Raw genomic sequence first — 22688 nt, 5'->3', positions numbered from 1 at the left:
TCTCCCCGACTCCGTTGTTGGAGATCTCCACACAGTAATAGAAATACACATTTTTTCTCCCCCCCGCTCCGCTCGAGCGCAGCTGAAGCTGGCTTGAGCTCACAGGGGCGCGAGGCTGCTGCAGCCGCCGCTCGTGCTGACAGCTGACTGAGGGAGATGCTTTGGTTGGGCTTAGGCAGGCAATGAAGAAAGGAGTTGGTTAAGTTTAGTAAAAAGACCAGGTAGAGGCTAGACAGGCTAGAAGCATAATGAACATTAGGCTATATGTCATTGATATGAAGTATTTGCTTGTTTTGCAGTTAATTATGCACATGATCCGTTTGACCCCAAAAAGGAAAAAAGGATCAATGCGCACTGCGCACTGGGGGTTTCCCCCAATAGCCTTTTCGGAATAGCGGGGAAAAAATAGAAAACCCCGCTATTACGATGAATAGAAGTCTATTGTCGGAAAGGCAGGGCTTCGGAAAGGCAACGGAGAGAGCGGCCAGAGTGAAGCTAAAGAGTGAGCGTGACACAGGGATTTTCGTAGTTAATTTGTGAAGTAGTAGTGCACAAACCAGTGTGTAACTTGTGTCTTATGATTGTTTGCACGACAACCAGTGAGAAGAGTGACGAGCTGCGTGTTGAGAAACGGGAGGAATTTCTACACAAAGTTCAAAGACTGTTTACCATGGATGTATGCTGTTTACGTTTTGTGCTACTGCTGATGCTAACGCTCAGCTAGCTTGAAGTATAGGCCCGAGTCAGTTCATTACCAGTGGACATTTTCTAGGTAAAATTTGACTCCCTCGGCCAAACAGTTTGAGTGGTTTAGCTGCTGCTTTCGACCTGAAGACAGAGAACAGACCCAGACAGAGCGTGGAGCAACCATGACTTCACTCGTGAGTTTTTCTGGCAACGTAGAGGAGAAAAGAGAAACCGACAGAGAAGTGCTGATTGGATGCTGAGCCTGCACCTGTGACTGAGGAAGGACAAGACAGAAACATTAACTCAGGTAGGACTATTATTAATTTTAATTAGCTCGCAGCCATTAAAGGGCAACTTCGGTTTTTTTCAACCTGGGCCCTGTTTTCATGTTTTTCTGTATATGTGAGTGATGGATAATACTTTTATTGAGGTCGCTGCAGTATTGAGCCAGGCAGGCAGCCTGCAGCCCAGCTAACGCTCTTCCACGGGGCAAGTGGCTCCCATCAAAGTTCGCTCTACGGGCATTTTTTTCAAACTGACAGGCTCAGATAGTTACAATGAGTGTCCGACAACATACTAGAAAGGAGAAATGAACGTATGTCTCTACTTTTAGCACCTCTCCTCTTCTTCTGACTGGCAGTAGTCATCCCGGTCAAAGTGCTCACAGCAGACCCTGTGGTCGGCATGGCGCAGTACATCAACAGGAGTGTCAGCATCCACTTGTAGCACAGCTAACTGTTAGCCCTAACTTGTGAAAGCTGCCCAAGCTGCCCAACATTTTGTTGTTACAATTTGTAAATTCTCTGGTCGTCTCTCTTCACCTCAGTCAGGTAACGGTATTCCCACCGGTGTTTTGCCGCGAGTTATCGCGAGATTTCAGAACGAGATTTCTGGCGTGGTGAGATTTGGACACAGATCACAGCAAACAGCGACCTCCAGCTAAAGGTAGAGACTATTACGTTCATTTCTCCTTTCTAGTATGTTGTCGGACACTCATTGTAACTATCTGAGCCTGTCAGCTTGGAAAAAATGCCCGTTTATAGAGCGAACTTTGACGGGAGCCACTTGCCCCGTGGAAAAGCTTTAGCTGGGCTGCAGGCTGCCTGCCTGGCTCAATTCTGCAGCGACCTCAATAAAAGTATTATCCATCACTCACATATACAGAAAAACATATGAAAACAGGGCCCAGGTTGAAAAAAACCGAAGTTGCCCTTTAAGTTTTGGGCCACAATGAACACAAGCACCGCATCAGGCCTGCTACCGTACATTTTAGTTAATAATAGTTTTAGTTACCGGCTTTAGATCCACAAATTGTGTTTAAGTGACTTTGAAGTGGTAAAGTGAGGTTTTCTGAATTCAATTTGAGGTTTAAAATAGTACTTAAGTTTATGCATTTATGTGGTACAGTGTTTCTTAAAAAAGAGGGAGAATTCATTTACAGTACTACTTTCCTGAAAAAAAGGGGATATCTCATTTACAGTATTTTCCTTAGAAAAGAGGGGCATTTTATTTTTAAGGTTTTTAGTTTAAAGTGACAAAGAGGAGTTTTGGAAAGCGTAGCAAAGTGTTTACATACTACATTTACCATGAGCGCACAGAGTGAAATTCTTGGACCGGCGCAAGACGGACTCATGTTTTCATTCATCAAGAATTAAAGTCAGAGGTTCGAAGACGATCACATACCATCGTAGTTCCGTCCATAAATTATGATTTGGTGGCGCTATTCCCATGACCCACCAGCGTCCGCGAAACCGAAAGTAAGCAAACGCTGGTCGGCTCGCCCAGTATTTCCACCACCACTAATAATAACAAAATAACGATAGAGACAAAACGATAAACGACCAGGCTTCATGAACCCGCTCCACAGACCCGGGTGCCCGGCCGTCGCCGCTGCTCCGGCGGGGAAGGCGAAGCTCACTGCCAGGATCCCCGCCGGAGCAGCGGCGGCGGCCAGGCTCACACACCCGGGGAAGGCGATCCTGGCAGTGAGGGTGTGTGAGCCCGGCCGCCGCCGCCGCTGGGGGCGGCCAGGCGGGGAAGGCGATCAGTGAGCTTCGCCTTCCCCGCCGTAGCAGTGGCGGCGGCGGGGTCGGCCAGGCTCACACACCCAGGGAAGGCCATCCTGGCAGTTAAGAGGAGAAACTTTCTGCTACTTTTGAGTTCTCACTCATTGAGTGCCAACCACGTAATTTCTCGTTTTTCGTTCCCATGCGTTGAGTTTTTTAAATTATGAAAATAGACACTTTAAAGGTGTACAGAAATGGCCGTTTGTCCTGTTTGTCGCGCCGAGTTGTCACGAGCTGCAACACGAGTTTACCCGAGTAAGGAAAACGAATTTGATTGGTCGTTATCGAGCGGGCGGGATATTCAAAGCTTGGGGCGAGCCCGAGCTCCGTGTGTGTGTGCGTGTCTCAGACGTTTGAATGACGGATGACGGATCCAATATCAGTGGCTGGTGAATCGTGTACAGGCTGACGTATAATCCGTGCGCCTGCATTATCCAATGCGAAAAAAAAAATACACACTTTCATCCCGGATTTACTCAAAAATAGAATTTTGCACAAAGTTTGGTCTACATCGTCTGAAAGATGAGTTATCACATTAATTCTATGATCCAGAGTGGACTCAAATTCAATTTTCTTTTCTGTACACCTTTAATACACATTATATGTAAATTTGGGGACTCTACGACGAGGAGAACTGAAATAGATGACGATCAAAGTCACATGACAGCTCATGATGTGGAAGTTTTTATCATAACTCAGCTTCTGCAAACCGAGTTCTGCATGTGGATGCAGCGCAGCTGCTCTGCTCTCACCTGCGCTGCTGCTCCAGCTGCTCCAGCAGCTCGGAGCAGAAACAGGAAGCTCTCAGCCGACTGTCCCGCCCGGTCTTCATCTGGAACAACACCGTGTCCTCCCCAAAGTCCTCCCGCGGTAAAATCTGATGGTCTCTGGGTCAAAGCAGACCGCCGGCACCGACCTGTACCACAGAAGGACCGCGACCACCGGTGGGACCGGTGTTCCGGAGCCGCTGTGGCCGAGAGACCATCACGTTCCGCGGCGAGAGGCTGTGACACGGCACGGTGCGTCTGTGTTATTGTTGTTTAGTGGCGCCCCCCCCGCCCCCGATGGTGGTTTTGTGAATAGAACAACAATTGTTGTATATATTTATCTTATACGAGCCCTTTGATCCAGAAATGCGAGTGTCAGAAGAGCGACAGGCACAAACAGCGCACCTTTCATAAAAGACGCTCTATCTCCTTTTCTAGAAAAAAAGGAGGGATTTTGGTGAAACCCAGCCATGTTTAGTTTGACTTTTCTCAGGAACGGAGGCACGTAGAAACAAACGGTTTGTGGTCATTTGAAGCATAAAGTTAAACCTTTCAATTGAGATACAGTATGTGTTGGTGGCAATAATATAGAATACACTATGGCTCTACATAAAAAGTCAAAAATGGTCTAAATTGCCGGTACACTTGACTAAAACTTTGGAAAGGAGCGCGGCACTCAATGAGTTAACTGACCTTGAACTGTCAAACTGAGAGTTTGCTCTTAACTCTGAGGCTCGAAATAGGGTTAATAATGCTTAGGCTACCTAATGCTTAATAGTGTGTACTTATTATAAAGTGTTACCAAAAGAACTTTGGCATTTGAACGCAGCACCAGTTCAGATAGATAGATAGATAGATAGATAGATAGATAGATAGATAGATAGATAGATAGATAAGCTTTATTGTCTGTCACGAGTGATAGAAATTCTTCTTTGACAGGCTTGTATAAAAAACAAATTAACAAAAACGTTGTGCAATCATGCCAAAAAAAAAGGAGGAGGGGGGGGGGGGGGGGGGGGGGGGCTGTTAAAATCAGCAAAGTGTTCATTTTTGATTGTTCAGGGTGGTTATTGCAGAGGGGATGAAGGATTTTTTATAGATGTTTTTCCTGGCCAGTGGAACCTTATAACATTTGCCTAATGGCAGCAGCTGGAGGCAGTGGTGGAGGGGGTGAGAGAGGTCTTCTGTGATTCCTTACTTCCTTCCTTCCTGAAAACAGACCGGCTGTACAGTTCTGAGAGGGGGGTTTGTGGTGCTCCAATGATTTTGCTGGCTTGATTAACTGTGCAGAGAGTTTGATCTTGTGTTTAGATGAGAGGAGGCTGTACCAGGAAGAGATGTTGAAGGTGAGTATGCAGGGTTTGAAATTAACTTTTTGACCTACTAGCCACTTGGCTTGGTCAAAAATGAGTGTTTTACCTCCATCAGGTAACTGATATGTAGCTAAATATGCAGCAGCTGATGGAGGCAAGTGTTTACTAAACATTCTTTTGATGCATCATTGGATTCACCACACAAACTGGTTATTTTGTAGAGGTCAGTTGTTACTAAATATTTACACCCTGTAACTTCCAGATGTAATAACTGTTTGTAAACTGATCAAATTGAAAGTGAAGAATACAAGATGTAACTTGATCATGATGTAAATCCTGAAGATTATTCGTGCGTGTATGGTGGGGGCGGGATGGGGACTTGTATCTCACTTGTATTTTAACCTACCAAACTGTGTTTGTTTAGCTGACCATGCTATACATGAATCTGAAAGCTTATGAATAAAATAACTGTCTTATCCTGGAATTCACAGGACTTGTTCCTGTACAGTGAATCATATGCTTAATTCTTGTGTACTTAAGTGTCCTGTCCATCTGGCTAAAACATATAAAATGTTGTACAGATGTGCTTGCATGAACTGATATTGGTATGAAGCCACACAGTGGTCATGAGATTTCTGGGCTAGGGTAGTGAGTAAATGAATGATGTATGAGTGAGTTTTTTGGGTTGTTACTGGTTTTGTTTTGTTTGTGTGTTTTTTTTTTTTTTGTTGGAAGAGGGTTAATGGGGTGAAAACAAAGACAACAAAGGCAGTAATTTATTATGCTACCCCCACCGATTGTTTTACTTTCCATGTCACATTTGTTGTCTGCAAAAAATCAATAAACAATTGATCAGAAAAACAACATAAAACAACAGTTTTTGCAAGAAAGAGCCAAGACACAAACTTGGAAGAAGAAAATTAAAAATAATAATCACATCAATACAAGTTTTTTAATTCTTAATCTCTCTTTATTGCATTAGATCATATCTGTTATATATATATATATACTGTATAAAATGTGAATTTGACATCAGTCCTCTCTTTCACCATGGTCTGTAGAGAAGAGGTGATGTTATATATGATGTCATATCAGCCATAGCTCAACTGACTGTCTGTCAAGATGGCCGCAGCGTGAGGGAGCGCAACACAGGCGTGTCTGCTCTCTTAAAATAGCTCGACAAATTATCCTTTTTGTGCTATATACACCTCTGTCATATCGGAGTGTTTAAAGTCCTGCTTTTTCTCCTGCCTGTTGTTGTTTGGCACAACGTTTGGACAACACTTAAACCGCAAACAATGGCTGACCAACAAAGCCTGATCTCCCTACAAACTTTGTGGGACGGCATACAACAGATCAAGACTGAAATGCTCGCTCACCTTGATGCAAAAGTGGATCCAATACAAACAAAATTGTGCAACATCCAGGTGTCTCTGGACACTCTTGGAGAACATGTTTCCTCACTAGAGCATCGGGTCGGAGCAAACGAGGACGACATCACAAATCTCAGCACGCTTACCAAGGAGCTAACTAAGGACAATGCCTACCTGATGGACAAGATTCAGGACCTGGAGAACCGAAGCAGAGCCTCTAACCTTCGCTTTGTAAGGATTCCAGAATCCGCGGAGGGCCGTGATACTCTGGGCTTCATGTCCAAGCTAATCCCCCACCTGCTCGGCCAGGAAAACTTTCCCACTCCTCCGGTCATTGAGCGGGCGCATCGCACACCTATGTTCCGCAACAATGACAGAGCAGGTCCAAGACCCATCCTGATCAAACTCCTCGACTTCCAGGATAAGGTGAAAATTCTTCGCCTTGCCAGAGAGAAGAAAGAGCTGGTGTTTCAAGGTAATCAAATACATATATATCCTGACTTCAGTGCTGAACTAGTGAAGAAACGCCGCTCCTTTGATCCTGTTAAACGGAGACTCCGTGAGTTAAACTTAAAATACTCTCTCCGGTATCCGTCCACTTTGAGTGTCATTGTCAATGGGAAAGCACAGCAGTTTACCTGTCACAGAGCCGCTGAAGCTGCTTTCATGACTCCCTCAAGCTCTCCTGTGACTCCCATGAACTCTTCCTAATAAGAAAAGTTCACACCGAACCACAAGTGCTAATGCGGTAGCAGTTTCTGCAGCCATTAGGCCTATATGAACAGAATCCTGCTGTGACTGCGCTTTTTTGAACTATGCGCCTGTATCCATGGACTTTCTCCGCTGGCATATCTTTTTCTTTTTTCTTTTTTTCCGCGTTGCCTGCCGTGAACGGCTGTTGTTTACATCTGGTTGTCATCCGGTGTAAAACTGAACTTTTTTCTTCTTCTGTTGGATTTGAATGACGGCAGGCAGCCAGCTTGGCTGTGCGTTGTCGCCACCTACTGGACGGGAGTGTGGTAAAAATGAACAGTAGTACTAAAATGCCAGTTGTTTTCAGTTCTACTGACAGCTGAACGGCGCGGAGCTATGTCACCACTTTTTTTTTTTTCTCCACCCCTTCTTTTTGATGCAGACTAACCTGTGTTGCAGACCATTCTTGGTCTTTGTCCCTCTCACGGAGATGCCTTGGCCTAGGATGGCTGGGGCCGCTGGGTCATTGTCTATGTTTTTTGTGTTTGTGTTTGTTTTGTGTTTTTGTGTTTTGTGTACCAGTTTTTTTGTCATATTATCACAACCCTCTATAACTTTTTTTGATTACCATATCTGCCTAGCCCTGAACAGTGCTATTATTCATATAAACCTCAACGTTCTTACTGAATAATATTAAAGGTTTAAGAATCATTCACCTGAATATCCGAAGTCTTGTGCCAAAAATTGATTTACTTCGTGCATGGGTAGTCCAACACAATCCCAATATTATTACCTTGTCTGAAACATGGCTCAATAGCAACATCTCTGACAATGAAATAAAACTTGAAAACTATGTACTATACAGAGCTGATAGAGGCTCCAGGGGAGGTGGTGTGGCTACTTATGTTTCCTCTAATTTAGCTGCTGAGCTAATTATACCTACAGTTAAACCAATACATTTTGAATGCCTTTTTGTCAAAATCATATTTCATCACAATAAATATATTACTGTTGGTAATGTGTATAGACCACCCTCTGCCCCTGTAGAGTCTTCCAAGTGTTTGATGTCTACCTTTGATTCTATCTCTTCTAAAAATGAAATGATTATTCTAGGTGATTTTAACAAAAACTGGTTAGACAAGTCATCTGTTAAAGACAAAAAAAACTTTGAAAATCTTAATTTAACACAACTCATAAAGGAACCCACTCGAATTACTCCTAAGTCTCAGTCCCTGCTTGATTGGATACTTGTCACTCACCCTGAAAGATTTGTTGAAAGTGGTATTTTGTCAGACTGCTTCAGTGATCATTCAGTTATCTATTGTGTTTGGAAAATTAAAATTCCAAAAACACCACCAAAATTAATAAAAATCAGACAACATAAGAAAATGAATATTGACTTGTTTATTAATGATTTAATTTCTATCAATTGGGACAGGTACCAGTTAATACCAACTGCTCAGGATGCCTGGGACTTTCTATACTCTGAGTTCACACAAGTAGTAGACAAACATGCACCTTGGAAAATCTCTAAGGTCAAGGGACGACATCTTCCCTGGATAAATGCCGATCTTTTAAGTCTCTTCAGACAGAGGGATAAGGCCTGGGCTAAATTTCGGCAGACAAGGGAAAATGCTGACTGGGAAACATACAGGAAACTAAGAAATATCTCCAAAACAATGACCCGCAATGCAAAATCTGATTATTATAAGGAATGTCTATCCAATAAGTTTAAAAATCCTAAACAATTCTGGAACAGTATAAAAACCATAATAAATACCTCTGATAAAAGCCCTATTAATAAAATACGTGATGGTAATACGATCATTCATGACCCCTCTTTAATTGCGCAAGTGTTCAGTCAGCATTTTTCCACAGTCTGTTCTGATTTAATCTCTGATTTTTCTTACAATGATTGTTCTTATAATATCCCTGCCTGTCATAGTACCTTTTCATTTACTAAAATCACACCTCAAGAAGTTCAGAATGTTATTAAACAACTTAGTCTGAGTAGCGGCACTGGCCTTGACGGGATGGAATCAAGATATATTAAATTGGCCTCCCATATCCTTATGTTTCCTCTTGCTGATTTGTTCAATTTGTCTTTTGCTACCTGTGAGATACCAGCAATGTGGAAATATTCACGAATTACGCCAATACATAAAGGTGGCGACATCCTTGATCCAAATAATTATAGACCAATATCAATAATTTGTACCATCGCAAAAGTATTTGAAAAATTAATTTTTAATCAAATATCAGATTATCTCAAAGTAAATTATATTCTGTCACCTTTTCAGTCTGGATTTAGACCTAACCACTCAACAACCACTGCACTTGTAAAATTGACTAATGATATATTTTCAGCATCGGACTCTGGTCATCTTACAGGAGCTATTTTTATTGATTTGAAGAAGGCCTTTGATTTGGTTGACCACTATTTACTTTTAGACAAGCTTCATGCAATTGGTTTTTCGCAAAATGTACTTCTTTGGTTTAATTCCTATTTGCACAATAGAAAGCAATGTGTTGTTTTTAAAGGATGTAAGTCTGATTTATTTGTTCAACAGAGAGGTGTACCCCAAGGTTCGACACTTGGTCCTCTTCTTTTTTCCGTTTTCATAAATGATCTTCCCTCAGTTTGTTCTAATACTTCAGCTCAGCTATATGCAGATGATACTGTCATTTATACCTCTAAATCTAATATTTTACAGATACAAAATGCCCTTCAATCAGACTTTGATGCCGTACAAACCTGGCTCTCATCTAACAGACTGCTGCTCAATAAAACTAAATCTTACTCCATGGTCTATGGTACAAAACATAACTTAAAATTGAAATCTAATAACTTAATAATAACATGTAATGATGGTATGAATCTGCATAGAGTTGAACAATTCAAATATTTAGGATTATGGCTTGACTCAGAACTTACTTTCAAACCTCATATTGACTTCATTCTTCGTAAAATCAACTTTGGTATCAGTGTTTTATTTCGATCCAAGAATTGTTTTACACTTAATGTTCGAAGGAAACTTGCCCTACAACTTATTCTACCTTTTTTTGATTATGCTGATGTAGTATATCTAAACGCATCTAAAACCAATCTTCTACCCCTCAACACAGCATATAATCGTCTTTGTAGATTTGCTCTTGGTTGTTCTTTTTACACTCATCACTGTATCATGTATAATGCACTTAACTGGCCCACCCTCAGTATAAGAAGACATAATCACTGGTTACAGTTTATTTTTAAATGTATACACTGCAATTATCCTGCTTATTTACAACAATTTTTGATTCCATATTCTACAACATACCATTTACGGCACTCATCTCAGTACTTCTTCCTTACCCCCACAGTGAACAAAACAATTGGTAAAAGAGCATTTATGTACAAAGCGCCTTCAGACTGGAATAATCTTCCTTTAAATTTACGCTCATTGACCTCTTTTCATAGGTTTAAATATTCTGTGTCTTCTTATTTTGAGTTAAATTGCACATGCTTCAGATGATTTATATCTTTTTTTTCTTTTCTTTTTTTTTCCCACTGTAATTTTTAATTTGAACATTATGATATTATTTTACATTTCTCTTAGTTTATTTAGGCTATTGCTATGGCCATTTGCGGCCATCGAGAGGTTGTGTCCATTTTTTGTACTCATTTCTTTTATGTCTGTGTTGATGTCTGTTGTCTTTGTTGCTGTATGTTTGTAGATTGTTGATTGTGTATTGTTTCTTTTTGGTTTGTAATGTATATTAGGACCCCCTCGAAAACGAGAGGATTCCTCTCAAGGGGTTTATCCTATTAAATAAATTTCTGAATGAATATCCTGACAGGTTCACCTGCTCACAAACATTTTCTCTTCACTGCTGCACTTTACATTTTATTTTACTCCCACAATCAGCTGTGGAAACAGTTACAGATCAAATTCATCTCAGAGTCTCCAGTCGAAAGTCTGGACTCTTCACAAGATCATGAAGCTGCTGCAGAGCTGAAGAGCTCAGGTTGTTTTTACCCAGGTCCAGGAGTCTCAGGTGGGAGGGGTTGGACTTCAGGGCTGAGACCAGAGAAGAACAGCTGATCTCTGACAAACTGCAGCTCCACAATCTGAATAAAGAATAAAAGAAGTGAGTTGAGGACAAAGTTCCTTGTTGAAGAAGCTTAAGAAAGAAAGAAAGAAAGAAAGAAAGAAAGAAAGAAAGAACGAACAAGCCCAGAAAATGGAAGAGCTGAAGCAACAGGAAGCAGGTTAAACAGTCACATACAGAGAGAGAAAACAGCTAGAGGTGATGATAGTGGTACACTGCCCGTTCTTCTCTTAACATTATGTGAAAAGCACAGTGACATGATAAATCTTATAGACAGCCTAAATAAATACAGGTAGGTACAGTGGGTACTAGTTTCATTTGGACGGTTTCACGCGAGATTCTCGCGTGAGTCACGGAAGAGTCACGCGGATTTTTTGTGGAGGAGTTTTGTTATTTTCACCAGAAGCTGCAATGTGCCCAAACAACCGCCAGGTGGCATCTGTGAGATATAAGATATAAGACAGCAGCACGGAGCAGTGAACAGGAATGGGGAATGATAATAATACAGTAGCGGTACCGGTATCTGCTTCCTGTTTTCGTCTATGCGTCTATGTGGTTTTTGTATGTCTGACGAAGAGCAGCTGCTCGAAACGTTACATTGTTGCTGACATTAAATGGACTGCATTTAGGAGCCCTTTCCTTTTCCAGGTCATAGGAACAACTGTACTGTATCAAACAACTCTACAGAACAAGTTCCAAGCACTGCAGGAAGAAAAAGCAGAAAAACCAACGCAAGAGTACTGGACCAGCCTGAAAAACATATGGAAGGAGACATGTCTAGAAGTGGTGGGGAAAAAGAAAACAAACCATAAACCCTGGTTATCTACAGATACACTGAAAAGAATAGAAGAGAGGAGAGCAAAAAAAGACACACTGAACAAATGCAAGACCCGGACAAAAAAGGCAGCAGCCCACAGAGAATACGAAGCAGCAAACAAAGAGGTGAGGAAGAGCGCTAAACGGGACAAACAGAACTACATCGAGGCATTGGCACGAGAAGCAGAGGAAGCAGCAGGAAAAAAATTACCTCAAAGAACTCTATATGACCACCAGAAAACTAGCTGGAAAATTTAGACAGACAAATACACAAGTTAGGGACAAACAGGGACGACTACTGACCACCAAGATAGAGCAACACCAGAGGTGGACAGAGCACTTCAGGGAGCTTCTCAACAGACCACCACCAGTCCAAGAGGCAGAAATCCCGCCAGCAGCACACATGCTGGAGATCAACTGTGCCCCCCCAACAAGATCTGAGGTTAAGAAAGCCATCAAGGCATTGCGACGTGGCAAGGCAGCAGGGCCTGATGACATCCCAGCAGAGGCTCTGCAGGCAGATACTGAAACCTCAACCACCATGCTACACCAACTGATTAAGAATATCTGGGAGGAGGAAGGAAACATACCACCAGACTGGAAAGACGGGTTTATCGCTATCCTACCTAAGAAGGGAGACCTCAGGGACTGCAACAGCTACCGAGGGATCATGTTGCTATCAACACCAGGCAAAGTGCTCAATCGCATTATCTTGGAGAGACTTCGAAAGGGGGTTGATGATGAGCTGAGAGAAAACCAAGCTGGTTTCAGGAACGAAAGATCATGCAGTGACCAAATTGCTACCCTCAGGATCATCATAGAGCAATCCATAGAATGGCACACACCTGTCTACGTCAATTTCATAGATTTTGAAAAGGCATTTGACAGTGTAGACCGTGAGCTGCTATGGAAACTCATGGCACACTATGGAATCCCCGTGAAGTACATAAACATCATCAAGAACATGTACCAGGACATGAAATGCCGAGTGCTCCACCAAGGTTGCGCACTAGAAACATTCAAGGTGCTCACTGGCGTGAAGCAAGGCTGCCTGGTTTCCCCTTTCCTCTTCCTCCTATGCGTAGACTGGATCATGAAACAAACAACCCACAATAAAAAAAACAGGCATCCAGTGGAGTATGACAGACCAGCTCGAGGACCTCGACTTCGCGGATGATATTGCACTTCTCTCACATACACACCAACAGATGAAAAGTCCCAGCTGCTGGAAATAACTGCAGCTAAACTCGGACTCAAAATAAATGGACCAAAAACTAAAATCATGCGGATTAACTCCAAAAACACAAACCCCATAACCATCACGGGCCAGCCCCTGGAAGAGGTCGATAAATTCACTTACCTTGGAAGTGTAATTGCAGTGGATGGTGGGACAGAGGAGGATGTGAAGGCAAGAATAGGGAAAGCTAGAACAACATTCAACATTCTAAATAGAATCTGGAAAAACAAAAACATCTCCCTGAAGACCAAACTCAGAATCTTTAACTCCAACGTTAAGACAGTATTGCTGTATGGTTCCGAAACATGGAAGACCACCACTCACATTGTCAATAAACTGCAGATTTTCCTAAACCGTTGCTTAAGACGCATCCTCGGCATCTTCTGGCCAAACAAAATCAGTAACATAAACCTATGGGAACGCACCAAACAAGATACAGTGGAGGTACAGCTGAAAAGGAGGAAATGGAACTGGATAGGTCACACACTAAGAAGAAACAACACAACAATAAGCAAACAGGCAATGACATGGAACCCACAAGGCAAGCGAGGCAGAGGAAGACCAAAAAACACCTGGAGAAGGAGCACAGAACAAGAGCTTAAGATGCAGGGACTGACGTGGAAACAGCTGGAGAGAAAGGCCCAGGACAGACGAGGGTGGAAACAATTCATCAATGGCCTATGTTCCGAAAGGAACACAAAGGCCTAAGTAAGTAAGTAAGTAAGTAAGTATTTAGGAGCCCTGCGGTGTGCGAGGCTTTCTACCTTCTTTGTAATTACTGAGTTTTTGTAACATGTAACATGTATGTTTTTAACATAACATAACATAACATAACATGTTTTTAACATAACATGTGTGTAGTGCTGTCAAAGTTCACCAGATTTAAGCCTTTTAATATATAATTGACAAACATTTCTGACACCTGAAAATCCTTTGTCAAGGAGGACTTCCCTAAGAAACAGTGACTGGACTAAAACCAGAGAAGGAGAAAACAGATGTCACCATGACGACCCTCAGTGTGGATCAGTATAATATCAGCCTCATCGTCTGCAGCTCAGTGTCAACACAACTTTCACATCACAATTATTTGAACACAGAAATAAAACAGCGTCTGACCTCAGAGTCTCCAGTCTACAGTCTGGACTCTCCAGAAAACCACTCAGATCCTTTAGGTCTGAATCATCCAGGTTCCAGTTGTATCTCAGGTCCAGGTGTCTCAGGTGGGAGGGGTTGGACTTCAGAGCTGAGACCAGAGAAGAACAGCTGATCTTTGACAAACTACAGTGCTCCCATCTGAATAAAGAGTAAAAGAAATGAGTTGAGGACAAAGTTCCTTGTTAACAGCATTCAGTGTTTCATCAACTGTTAAGAGCTGAAGAAGCTTCAGAAAGAACATGTTCAGAAAGTGAAAGTGAAGCAACAAGAATCAGGTTAAAGCTATAGTGCGTAACTTCTACGTGTCTGTAAATATCCTTTTCACCAAAGCCACTACAAGAGGAGATGATACAACGCTGATTAAGCCGTTCGGCTCCTCCAATGCTTCGCAGTATTTTTCAGTATTTGTTCTTTTTGTATTTACCCAGATAGCACACATACGTCGTGCCGACGTATTCCTGACACATCAAGTTCCGTCGCCAAGACGTCGCATGGAGATCATTTGCTAATTGGCAAGATATCGCCGAGACGTCGGCCTTCGATCGAGCTTGTCTCGGCAATCAATAAAGGCAGGAGCGGGAGCGCCAGGCGCTCCATATATTTAGCCTACCGTAAAACACCAAATAAAGGCCCGGGCGTTTATTTGCTTAAATCGCTCAAATCAACAGGCGTTTATTAGGGACCTGCTTTTATTTGGGACCTGCGTTTATTAATAGTGTTCAACCTGGACCTCCTTCTGGGGAAAGAGGCTTCACTCCGTGGCGGCAGGCGGCGGTGGAATGATACGTGCGTTTCTCAAGGCATTACTGTAAATACGGCCAGGGCAGACTCGTTCTCTGTCTCGCTGACCTCCGCGGTCCTGGCCCGCACAGGAGACTGACCCCCAATTCCAATCCGCCCCCTAAAGACTCGAGCCCTGAACCCTCACTGACTAAAGTGACGTCAGCTGTAAGTGACAGAGTGTGAGAGTCTGTGAGGGTCCAGATGCTGTAAACATGAATGGAACAGCACTTACACACTCTCACGACATGTTACCTTGACAACAACATGTTGTTGACTCCGGTCTTGGGCGGATAATTTACCGTACTTTCAACGCGCACAAGGTGTGTGAGGGGGACGAACTCGAAACAAAATGTTCCTGGATCAGATCTGATCAAATCATCATCAATAATCACAAACTGCACGTTAATACTGACAGTAAACTTATTCTACTTTTCTCTTTCTTTTTTTTTGGTTGTTGCTCCTGTCCATTAACAATAAAGAGAGCGGCGGAGCTCTCTCTGTCCACGTGTGTTAATTTACTTTTTTTTTTTAACACTTGCGTTCTGACGGCATCCCATGTGTTTGACTTCACAACGCTATGAACTGTGGGTAATTCCCCTACCCAAAGTCAGCATCGGTGCTGACTTACGGTAAGGGGGCAGTAAGGGCTCATTCACTGACTCACTGACTTGATGATCTGACAACGGAACAGCCCTCACACACTCACGGACTTCCCGTGAATGCGCCTCTAAGTCAGTGAGTCCGTGAGGGGTCGGATTGGAATTGGGCCTGAGACCCCCTGTCATGTCGGTCCTCCGCCCTCTCTGATCCGCCACAAGTTGCAAAAACCCTGCGGACGCCCAGTCTCTCCACTCCTCTCCCACACTTCAGCACCTGTGTTGGCTCGCTCCACCGTCCTTTTTTTTTTTTGATTGAATGAAGTAGGCCTATAACTAATAATAATGCAACGTATAGCCTAACTAAATACGCGTATGAGTAATCAGAGAACAGTAGGCTGTTTATGCTACTTTTAAAAGGAGTACTCATTTAAAACGAGGAGCAAGCCGAGTCGAGCGGACACTGTGCAGCCCAGGACAAGTGCTGAAGTGCGGATGAGAGGAGTGGACAGACCGGGCAGGAGCAACCAGCCCAGAGGTGTCTCGTCGGTCCTCGGCCGTCTTTAACATCACGAGACACCCGCTATATTTGCATAGAATATTTTTTGGCAACCAGAAAAACAATGTTTGACCCGGCGTTTATTTGGGATGGGCGTTTAAAATAAAAAATATTTTGCTACACCCGGCGGTTAATTGGGACCGGCGGCAATTTGGGACTCGGCCATTATTTGAAGTTTTACGGTATAAATAATTCATACAACCTTTATTCATTTGGGTCGGGCCTTTTGAACTAGGTAGCCAAGCCTACAATATTCTACAATCCTACATAAAAAATAAATAAATTATAATCCCTGTGTGCTGCATGTACAATTTAGAGGCAAAAGCCAAGTTTAAAAAACTTTAATTCATGCTTCACTCAGGTTACAGAACAGCCTTAATTCAATCAATAAAACAGCCATCAATAAATTCAATAAATAATTAAATTCAATCAGTAAAACAAAACAGCCATCAATATAACTTGTGACTCCTCTTCATCAGCATCTCACTCCTTGAAGGCTCCGCTGGCCCCTGACGAATCAAATGGCATTGGCTCCCCCCTCCTCATTTCATCTGTAGAGGCTGAGAACTGTGGTGAGGAAGAGAAAGATGAAGAGATGTCAGGGCCAGAACAGCAGAGTCATGGAGTGTAGGCTACACGTACGGTGTGTATCTGTTAACGATTAGAAATGACTGAAGAGGGGCAGGTTTTAGGGATCGCGCACGCAAACGGAATAACCTGAGATGATACCGACCGGAAAACTTTAATTTCATATGTGCAACTGATATGCGATGCAGAGTGTGTTGTTGTTGTCGTGTATACATGCTCGGTGGACTCGCACTTTATCCTGCGCTTCATCCAGCTGAGACTGTGAAGAGCTTTCATGAAAAAGTGACAGATTATTTTGTTTTTATTTTTTAATTTAACACAAAAAACGAAAAAATGTCTGGTTTTTCATAATTAAATTTTAGGCTCAGATCAAAAATACGAAATGGGAAAAACAGGCAGTATGAATGAATTTGATTTTAATAGCCTATTTAATTGGTCGGGTTTACATGACCCGGAGGTTTGGCGATATCAAAGAAACGCACAGAGTCACAACATTCATAGTTTTCAGTGACCAGGGGGGTATTCTCCAGAAAGCGGGTTATGTGAAAACTCTGAGAGTGAACCCTGAGATGAGGGAAACTCTGAGTTTTCAGTTCCAGGAAGAGAGGTAACTTAAACTCTGGGTCTGTTACTGCGGTAACTGACCCTGTGAACATAACCTGCTCTCTGGCAATGTCTGACGGAACTGTCCTTTCCTTCTCAGTCCGATCATGTTGAAGCAGAAATAATTCACATAGTTTTACAGGAGCAACATTTAGATTCGACGAGCTTCCCTGAGCCGAACGGCACCGCTTCTCCGGCCGCACATCTCCGCTGACTTGCTCTCAGGTCCTCTTCGTAGGCCTATTTATTTATTTAATCTATCACTTTGCAGGTTAAAGCAGAAGTGAGTGATATATTTGTGTTAATATAAGTCTTAAATAGTTATATCTTCCGACAGCAATCACTTACATAGAGTGTTTGGACTGAAACACGGGTCTCTCAGTCCCTCTGCTCTGCTCTGAGCCGAAGAGAAAACATTTATCGTATCCTACAGTTTTTATCCAATGAGGAGAGAGAACGGCATGAAGGGCTGTGTGTGCAGCCAAGGAACGCCGTGAATGTGGTGACGTAGCGACGAGGACTGTTATGGTGCGTTCAAGGAAACTCGTATTTTTCCGACCGTGAAGTGGTACCAGTTCGATCTGGTACGAGTTCACCGGTCGGAAGTTACGAGTGGCCGTTATAGTGACTTTCACCGGTAAAACAGGTCGGAAAAACACGAGTGGGTTGCCTGGAACGCTACAAAGTCGTAAGTTGTGACTTGAAGCTGTAATTTACGATTTCAAAAGCCTGCCTGGAACGCAGCATTAGCGAAAACGACCGGATCACTCACTTCTGCTTTAATCAATCACCTTCAAGCAGCCAGAAAAAAGATAAATAACTCACATTTCACTTGGTTTTCTTTATTTCCCACAGATAAAAATATTATTTTATTATTATATTTTTATAGCCTATGTAATCGATGTCATATCTGGCCCTCTGCGTTGTGTTTCTCACGGCCTGCCCTAGGTGGGGTTCGATCCCACGACCTCCCGCACGACGATGCGACGAGGCGATGCTAACCTCTTCGCCAAGAGGTTGACAACCACTTGGCGGGTTGGTTAGCACGTCTTTTATGGGTGGAGTGAGTGCACATCCGTTACACCTATTATGTTTTCCAACAACGCGATTTCGTGTTTCTAATTTGCCGCCGCATTTAAGATAATATTAAATAAGTAAGTGTCCTTCTCCCTTTTCAGTAGGATGAGACGTGTGTTAATCAGCATGTTGGTGCTAATACACGTTGAAATATCCACTGAATGAACTTTTACTTTGAATATGAATAAAAGCAAAGGACCCACAAGACTGTTTTTCATTCAGCTGATTGCAATCCATAAAATAAAACAAAAACATTGAGCAACATCCTACTTCCTCAATATTAATAGAAAGTTACCGGTATGTTAAATTCAAAATTTAAAGTCGACCGCATCTAAAACTCAGCAAAACTCAGTTTTTTTTTTGATGATGGCTTTTTACTAGTAGCTAGTCAGGCACAAGCTCAACGTACTCAGAGTTGACTTACCCAACTCAGATCAGCTGTTCTGGAACTGAAAACTCAGAGTTTCACTTCACAGAGTAGGACAACTCAAGAGTGAATGGGCAATATGGAAGAAGAAAAAACTCAGCTCGTATCCTCTGAATAACATATCGCAGCCGCAACAACAACATCAATCTGCAAACAAATATTGTGGGGGGGTCGACTGAACAATAAGACAGCAGAGCAGCCGACAGATATGCTTAATGTTTGGGTCCACTAAAGTCAATGTTAAAAAAATCAACATCTACTCTGTCCCTTCAAAATAAAGTTTGTAACGTGTCTGCTTGGAGCAGCTGCTGACACATGTGCAGCTGCAGTGACACCTATGCGGATCGAGAGTGAGCGAGTGAGCAGGCACCTGATAAACAGCGGATGCGCACCATGATTGACCGGCAAAAACTGAAACATAGGCTTAAAGAGAGGAAAAACACAGAATATAGGCTACAATATACTATGTCCAAAAGACTTTGTCCTGTCGTCACAACGTGAGTGAGTGAGGATCGGGTGGTGGCTCAAGTTTAGTGATTTGTGCTTCCGGCCGCGAGAGAGATGGCGGCAGACTGAAAAGAACGGCATCTCCTTTTCCCCCAAATCCAAACTAAAAACGTAATTTGGCCTGGAAAAGTAAAGACAGCCTTTAGGAATATCAGCGGGGCATGAATCTACGATCGGGGGCGATAACAAAGGAATTCTGTAAAGCAAAGCGCGAGGAAAAGGGAAAATCTAACAAACAATTGACCCACGTGCCTCCCGAAATGGCAGAGGCAACTGAAATAAAACAGCTGATTAATGAGCTGAAAAACTCTCTCACGACAGAAATTAAAGACTTCCGATCGGAGTTCAAAGCCTACCGCACGGAGACGGAACGAGACATGAAGAAAATAATCGAACAAACTACGGAGTTGCGGCAAAAGCTTGAGAAAACAGACAACAGAGTCCGTGAAATTGAGGACAGAGTTGGGGAAATACAAGATGAACAAATTCTCCAACAGAACACGCATGAGGATATGAAGATCAAGATGAAAGAAATGGAGACACAGATGGACTACCTTGAAAGTAAGTCCAGACAAAATAATATCCGCATGTTTAATATCCCGGAGAAAACAGAAGGCAATGACATGACAGGCTTTCTCTGTAAATTCTTCAATGAAGTACTGGGACTGACGGACATTTTTAATATTCTCCGGGCGCACCGCATATACAGAGAAAACTCCTCCGAACAAGCCAGGCCGATCATAGTAACCTTTATGAATTATGATGTGAAGAAAAGAGTGTTGCAAACGGCATGGGCAAAGAGAGTGACCCTGAATGGAGCACGGATTTTTTTCGACCACGACTTCACAACAAAAGTGAAGCAACAAAGATCCATGTATAAGCCGATGCGCGAGCAGTTGAGGAAGAAGAACATCAAATCATATGTTGTCGCCCCAGCAAAGCTGAAAATTTTCAAGGACGATGGATCTTCGACAACATATGATAACCCGGAGATGGCCTCTAAAGCTCTACAGGATCTGGGCATCGCATGTGAAGTAGGATCAAGACACCAAACCTCTTTACAGAAGAAGGATGGATGGACAACCGTGCAGCATGGACAGAGGAAAGGCAGCAGATGCGCGATCCTAGAAGACACCGGGTCACCCCAGGACACTAACAACGAGTGACTATAGACATGTGAGTGACACTCTTATATCGAACAGACTTAAGTATGGACAACATAATGTGATTTAAAAGAGGAAAAAAAAAAAAAAAAAAAAAAGATATTCTTTTCTTTCTGATTTCACCTCCTATTTTCTAATCTCTATCCTCCCTCTGTCTCTATCTCCTCTACCTGTCTCTCCGTGTGTGTGTGTGTGTGTGTGTGTGTGTGTGTGTGTGTGTGTGTGTGTGTGTGTGTGTGTGTGTGTGTGTGACGCATGCTTTACGCATATGTGCCTGTGTGGGTGTGTCCCTGAATGGAGGTGTGTGTGGAGGCTGTGCGTGGGGGCGTGTGAGGATGGGTGGGTACGGGTGTGTGTGAGGCTGTGTCTGGGTGAAAGAGTGTGGGTAAAGTGGTGGGAAGATAGATGGGACAAGTGTGGGTGTGCTAGAAGGGAGGGGGGGAGAGGGGGGGGGGGGGTAAGAGAAAACTATGAAATGAAATTAAATACGATTTAAGTTAGAGGCCTTTTTTTTGTTTTTTGTTTTTTGTTATTTTATTATTTTTTTTGTTGTTGTTATTTTTGTTTTAGTTTTCTTCTTCAGTTCTATATTACGATAATGGACATTAATGAATATAAGCTAGGTAAGAAGGCCTGTCCAATATAAGAATTAAGATGAAATAAGTTGGTTATTGAATGTTAAATAAAACACAGGATGATGTGAAACTCTTGATCCCTACATGACTATTTATTTTGTTTAATGATTGAAGAAAAAAAAAAAAAAAGAAAAAAAGTCTGATTAATAGTCCCCTGGGATTATGATTACTTGTATTATTCATTTTCTTATTATTATTTTCTGTGTGATTGAGATTTTTTTTGCCGCTACTTTGTTGTTATATATTTATTTATTATTATCATTATTTATTATTAATATTATTATTATTATTTTTTCTTTTTCTTTACTTACTTCAATAATTATCTCACATTTTTAAAACCATGAAACCATATATAATAAGAGAAATTTTGTTTTTTACGTTTGCTATTTTACTTATTCAGCTTTTTCTATCTATTTTAAAATTTTTCTCGAATCCTTAAACCATGAAATTATAAGATGATCTATGCTGATGCTCAAGTAGTTATATATATTTACTTATTTGCTTGTTTATTTCTATTTACTTTAACTTTCTTACTCCGCATCTTTAAACGATGAAATCACATATAAGAAGAGAATCTTTGTTGACGTTTATGTTAGTTATAAAGACTATGATGACAATGGGAAAGGGGGAGGGGGGGAAGGAGGGTGCCTATTATTTGTTTGCTTGTTTTTTTCTTTGCAAGAGTGTTCCAAGTAGAACACAGACCGCATGCAATACGTTTGCATGAAGAAAAGAAACCTAGCTACTCAGGTTTTAGGGTAGAATACCAGGAAGCTAAGTACACTATTGAGTCTAAGGCTATGCCTACACTGCACATGTTTTTTTACTGTGTTAATTTTGTTTGTTATTTTTATTGCTTTAACTCTTCAGAGCTGAAAAAACGCAGGGGAAATTTGAAATTCTGTCTGACTAGACTAAACTTCATAAGACTGCTTAAAGCAGAATACTTAATCTTGCCTATGCATACTTTTTATAGAAATAAATGGATGATCTGATTATTATCTCTCAAAATGTAAATGGACTTAATAACTGTATCAAAAGAAAGAAAATTTTACAGGAAATGAAAAAACAAAAAGGCGACATACTATTCCTTCAAGAAACACACTTGATACAAGAGGAGCACAAGAAGTTAGGTAAGATTGCGAATGCTCAGGTTTTTTCCTCCTCTTATAGCTCATCAAGGAGAGGAGTAGCCATTATTATAAAAAATTACATATCATTTCAAAAGATAAACAGTATTATGGATAGGGAAGGACGATACGTCTTGGTGATGGGCAAAATAGAAAATGTAGAAATAACTCTCATAAACATTTATTATCCACCAGATGAAGACACTGAACTCATGAACCAAATTATTGACTTAATAGTTACTGAAGGAAGAGGAATAATTATTATTGGGGGTGACTGGAATTTAATCCTAAACCCTATCTTGGATTCAACATCAAGGGCCCTAGTTTCGTCGACCAGGTGAAGTCTAACGTCAGCGCAGCTTCGCCACGCCAACGGGGTGTGGCCCAGGTCCATTTCGCAAGATTCGTGGGCCGCGCAGTC

At 42.0% G+C, this 22688-nt stretch overlaps 2 protein-coding genes across 2 annotated transcripts in view; both read right to left on the bottom strand.

Annotated features, from left to right (window-relative positions):
• The window catches only part of LOC310998557 (NACHT, LRR and PYD domains-containing protein 12-like), a gene marked incomplete at its 5' end in the record, with an annotated part of 81414 nt that overhangs the window by 31716 nt on the left and 27010 nt on the right, over positions 1-22688 (bottom strand). The window lies entirely within an intron of this gene.
• LOC310998559 (protein NLRC3-like) overlaps positions 13996-22688 on the bottom strand; it is a gene marked incomplete at both ends in the record, with an annotated part of 29713 nt that continues 21020 nt past the window's right edge. The window contains 2 exons of the mRNA XM_083988672.1: positions 13996-14014; positions 14161-14337. Coding sequence (XP_083844798.1) covers positions 13996-14014; positions 14161-14337 — 196 coding nt within the window. The remainder of the gene's footprint in view (positions 14015-14160; positions 14338-22688) is intronic.

This window comes from Trachurus trachurus, assembly GCF_905171665.1.
Source record: "Trachurus trachurus genome assembly, chromosome: 15".
Lineage (NCBI taxonomy): Eukaryota > Metazoa > Chordata > Actinopteri > Carangiformes > Carangidae > Trachurus > Trachurus trachurus.
Note: the sequence above shows the minus strand (reverse complement) of the source record. Positions and strands in the feature narration are given on the sequence as shown.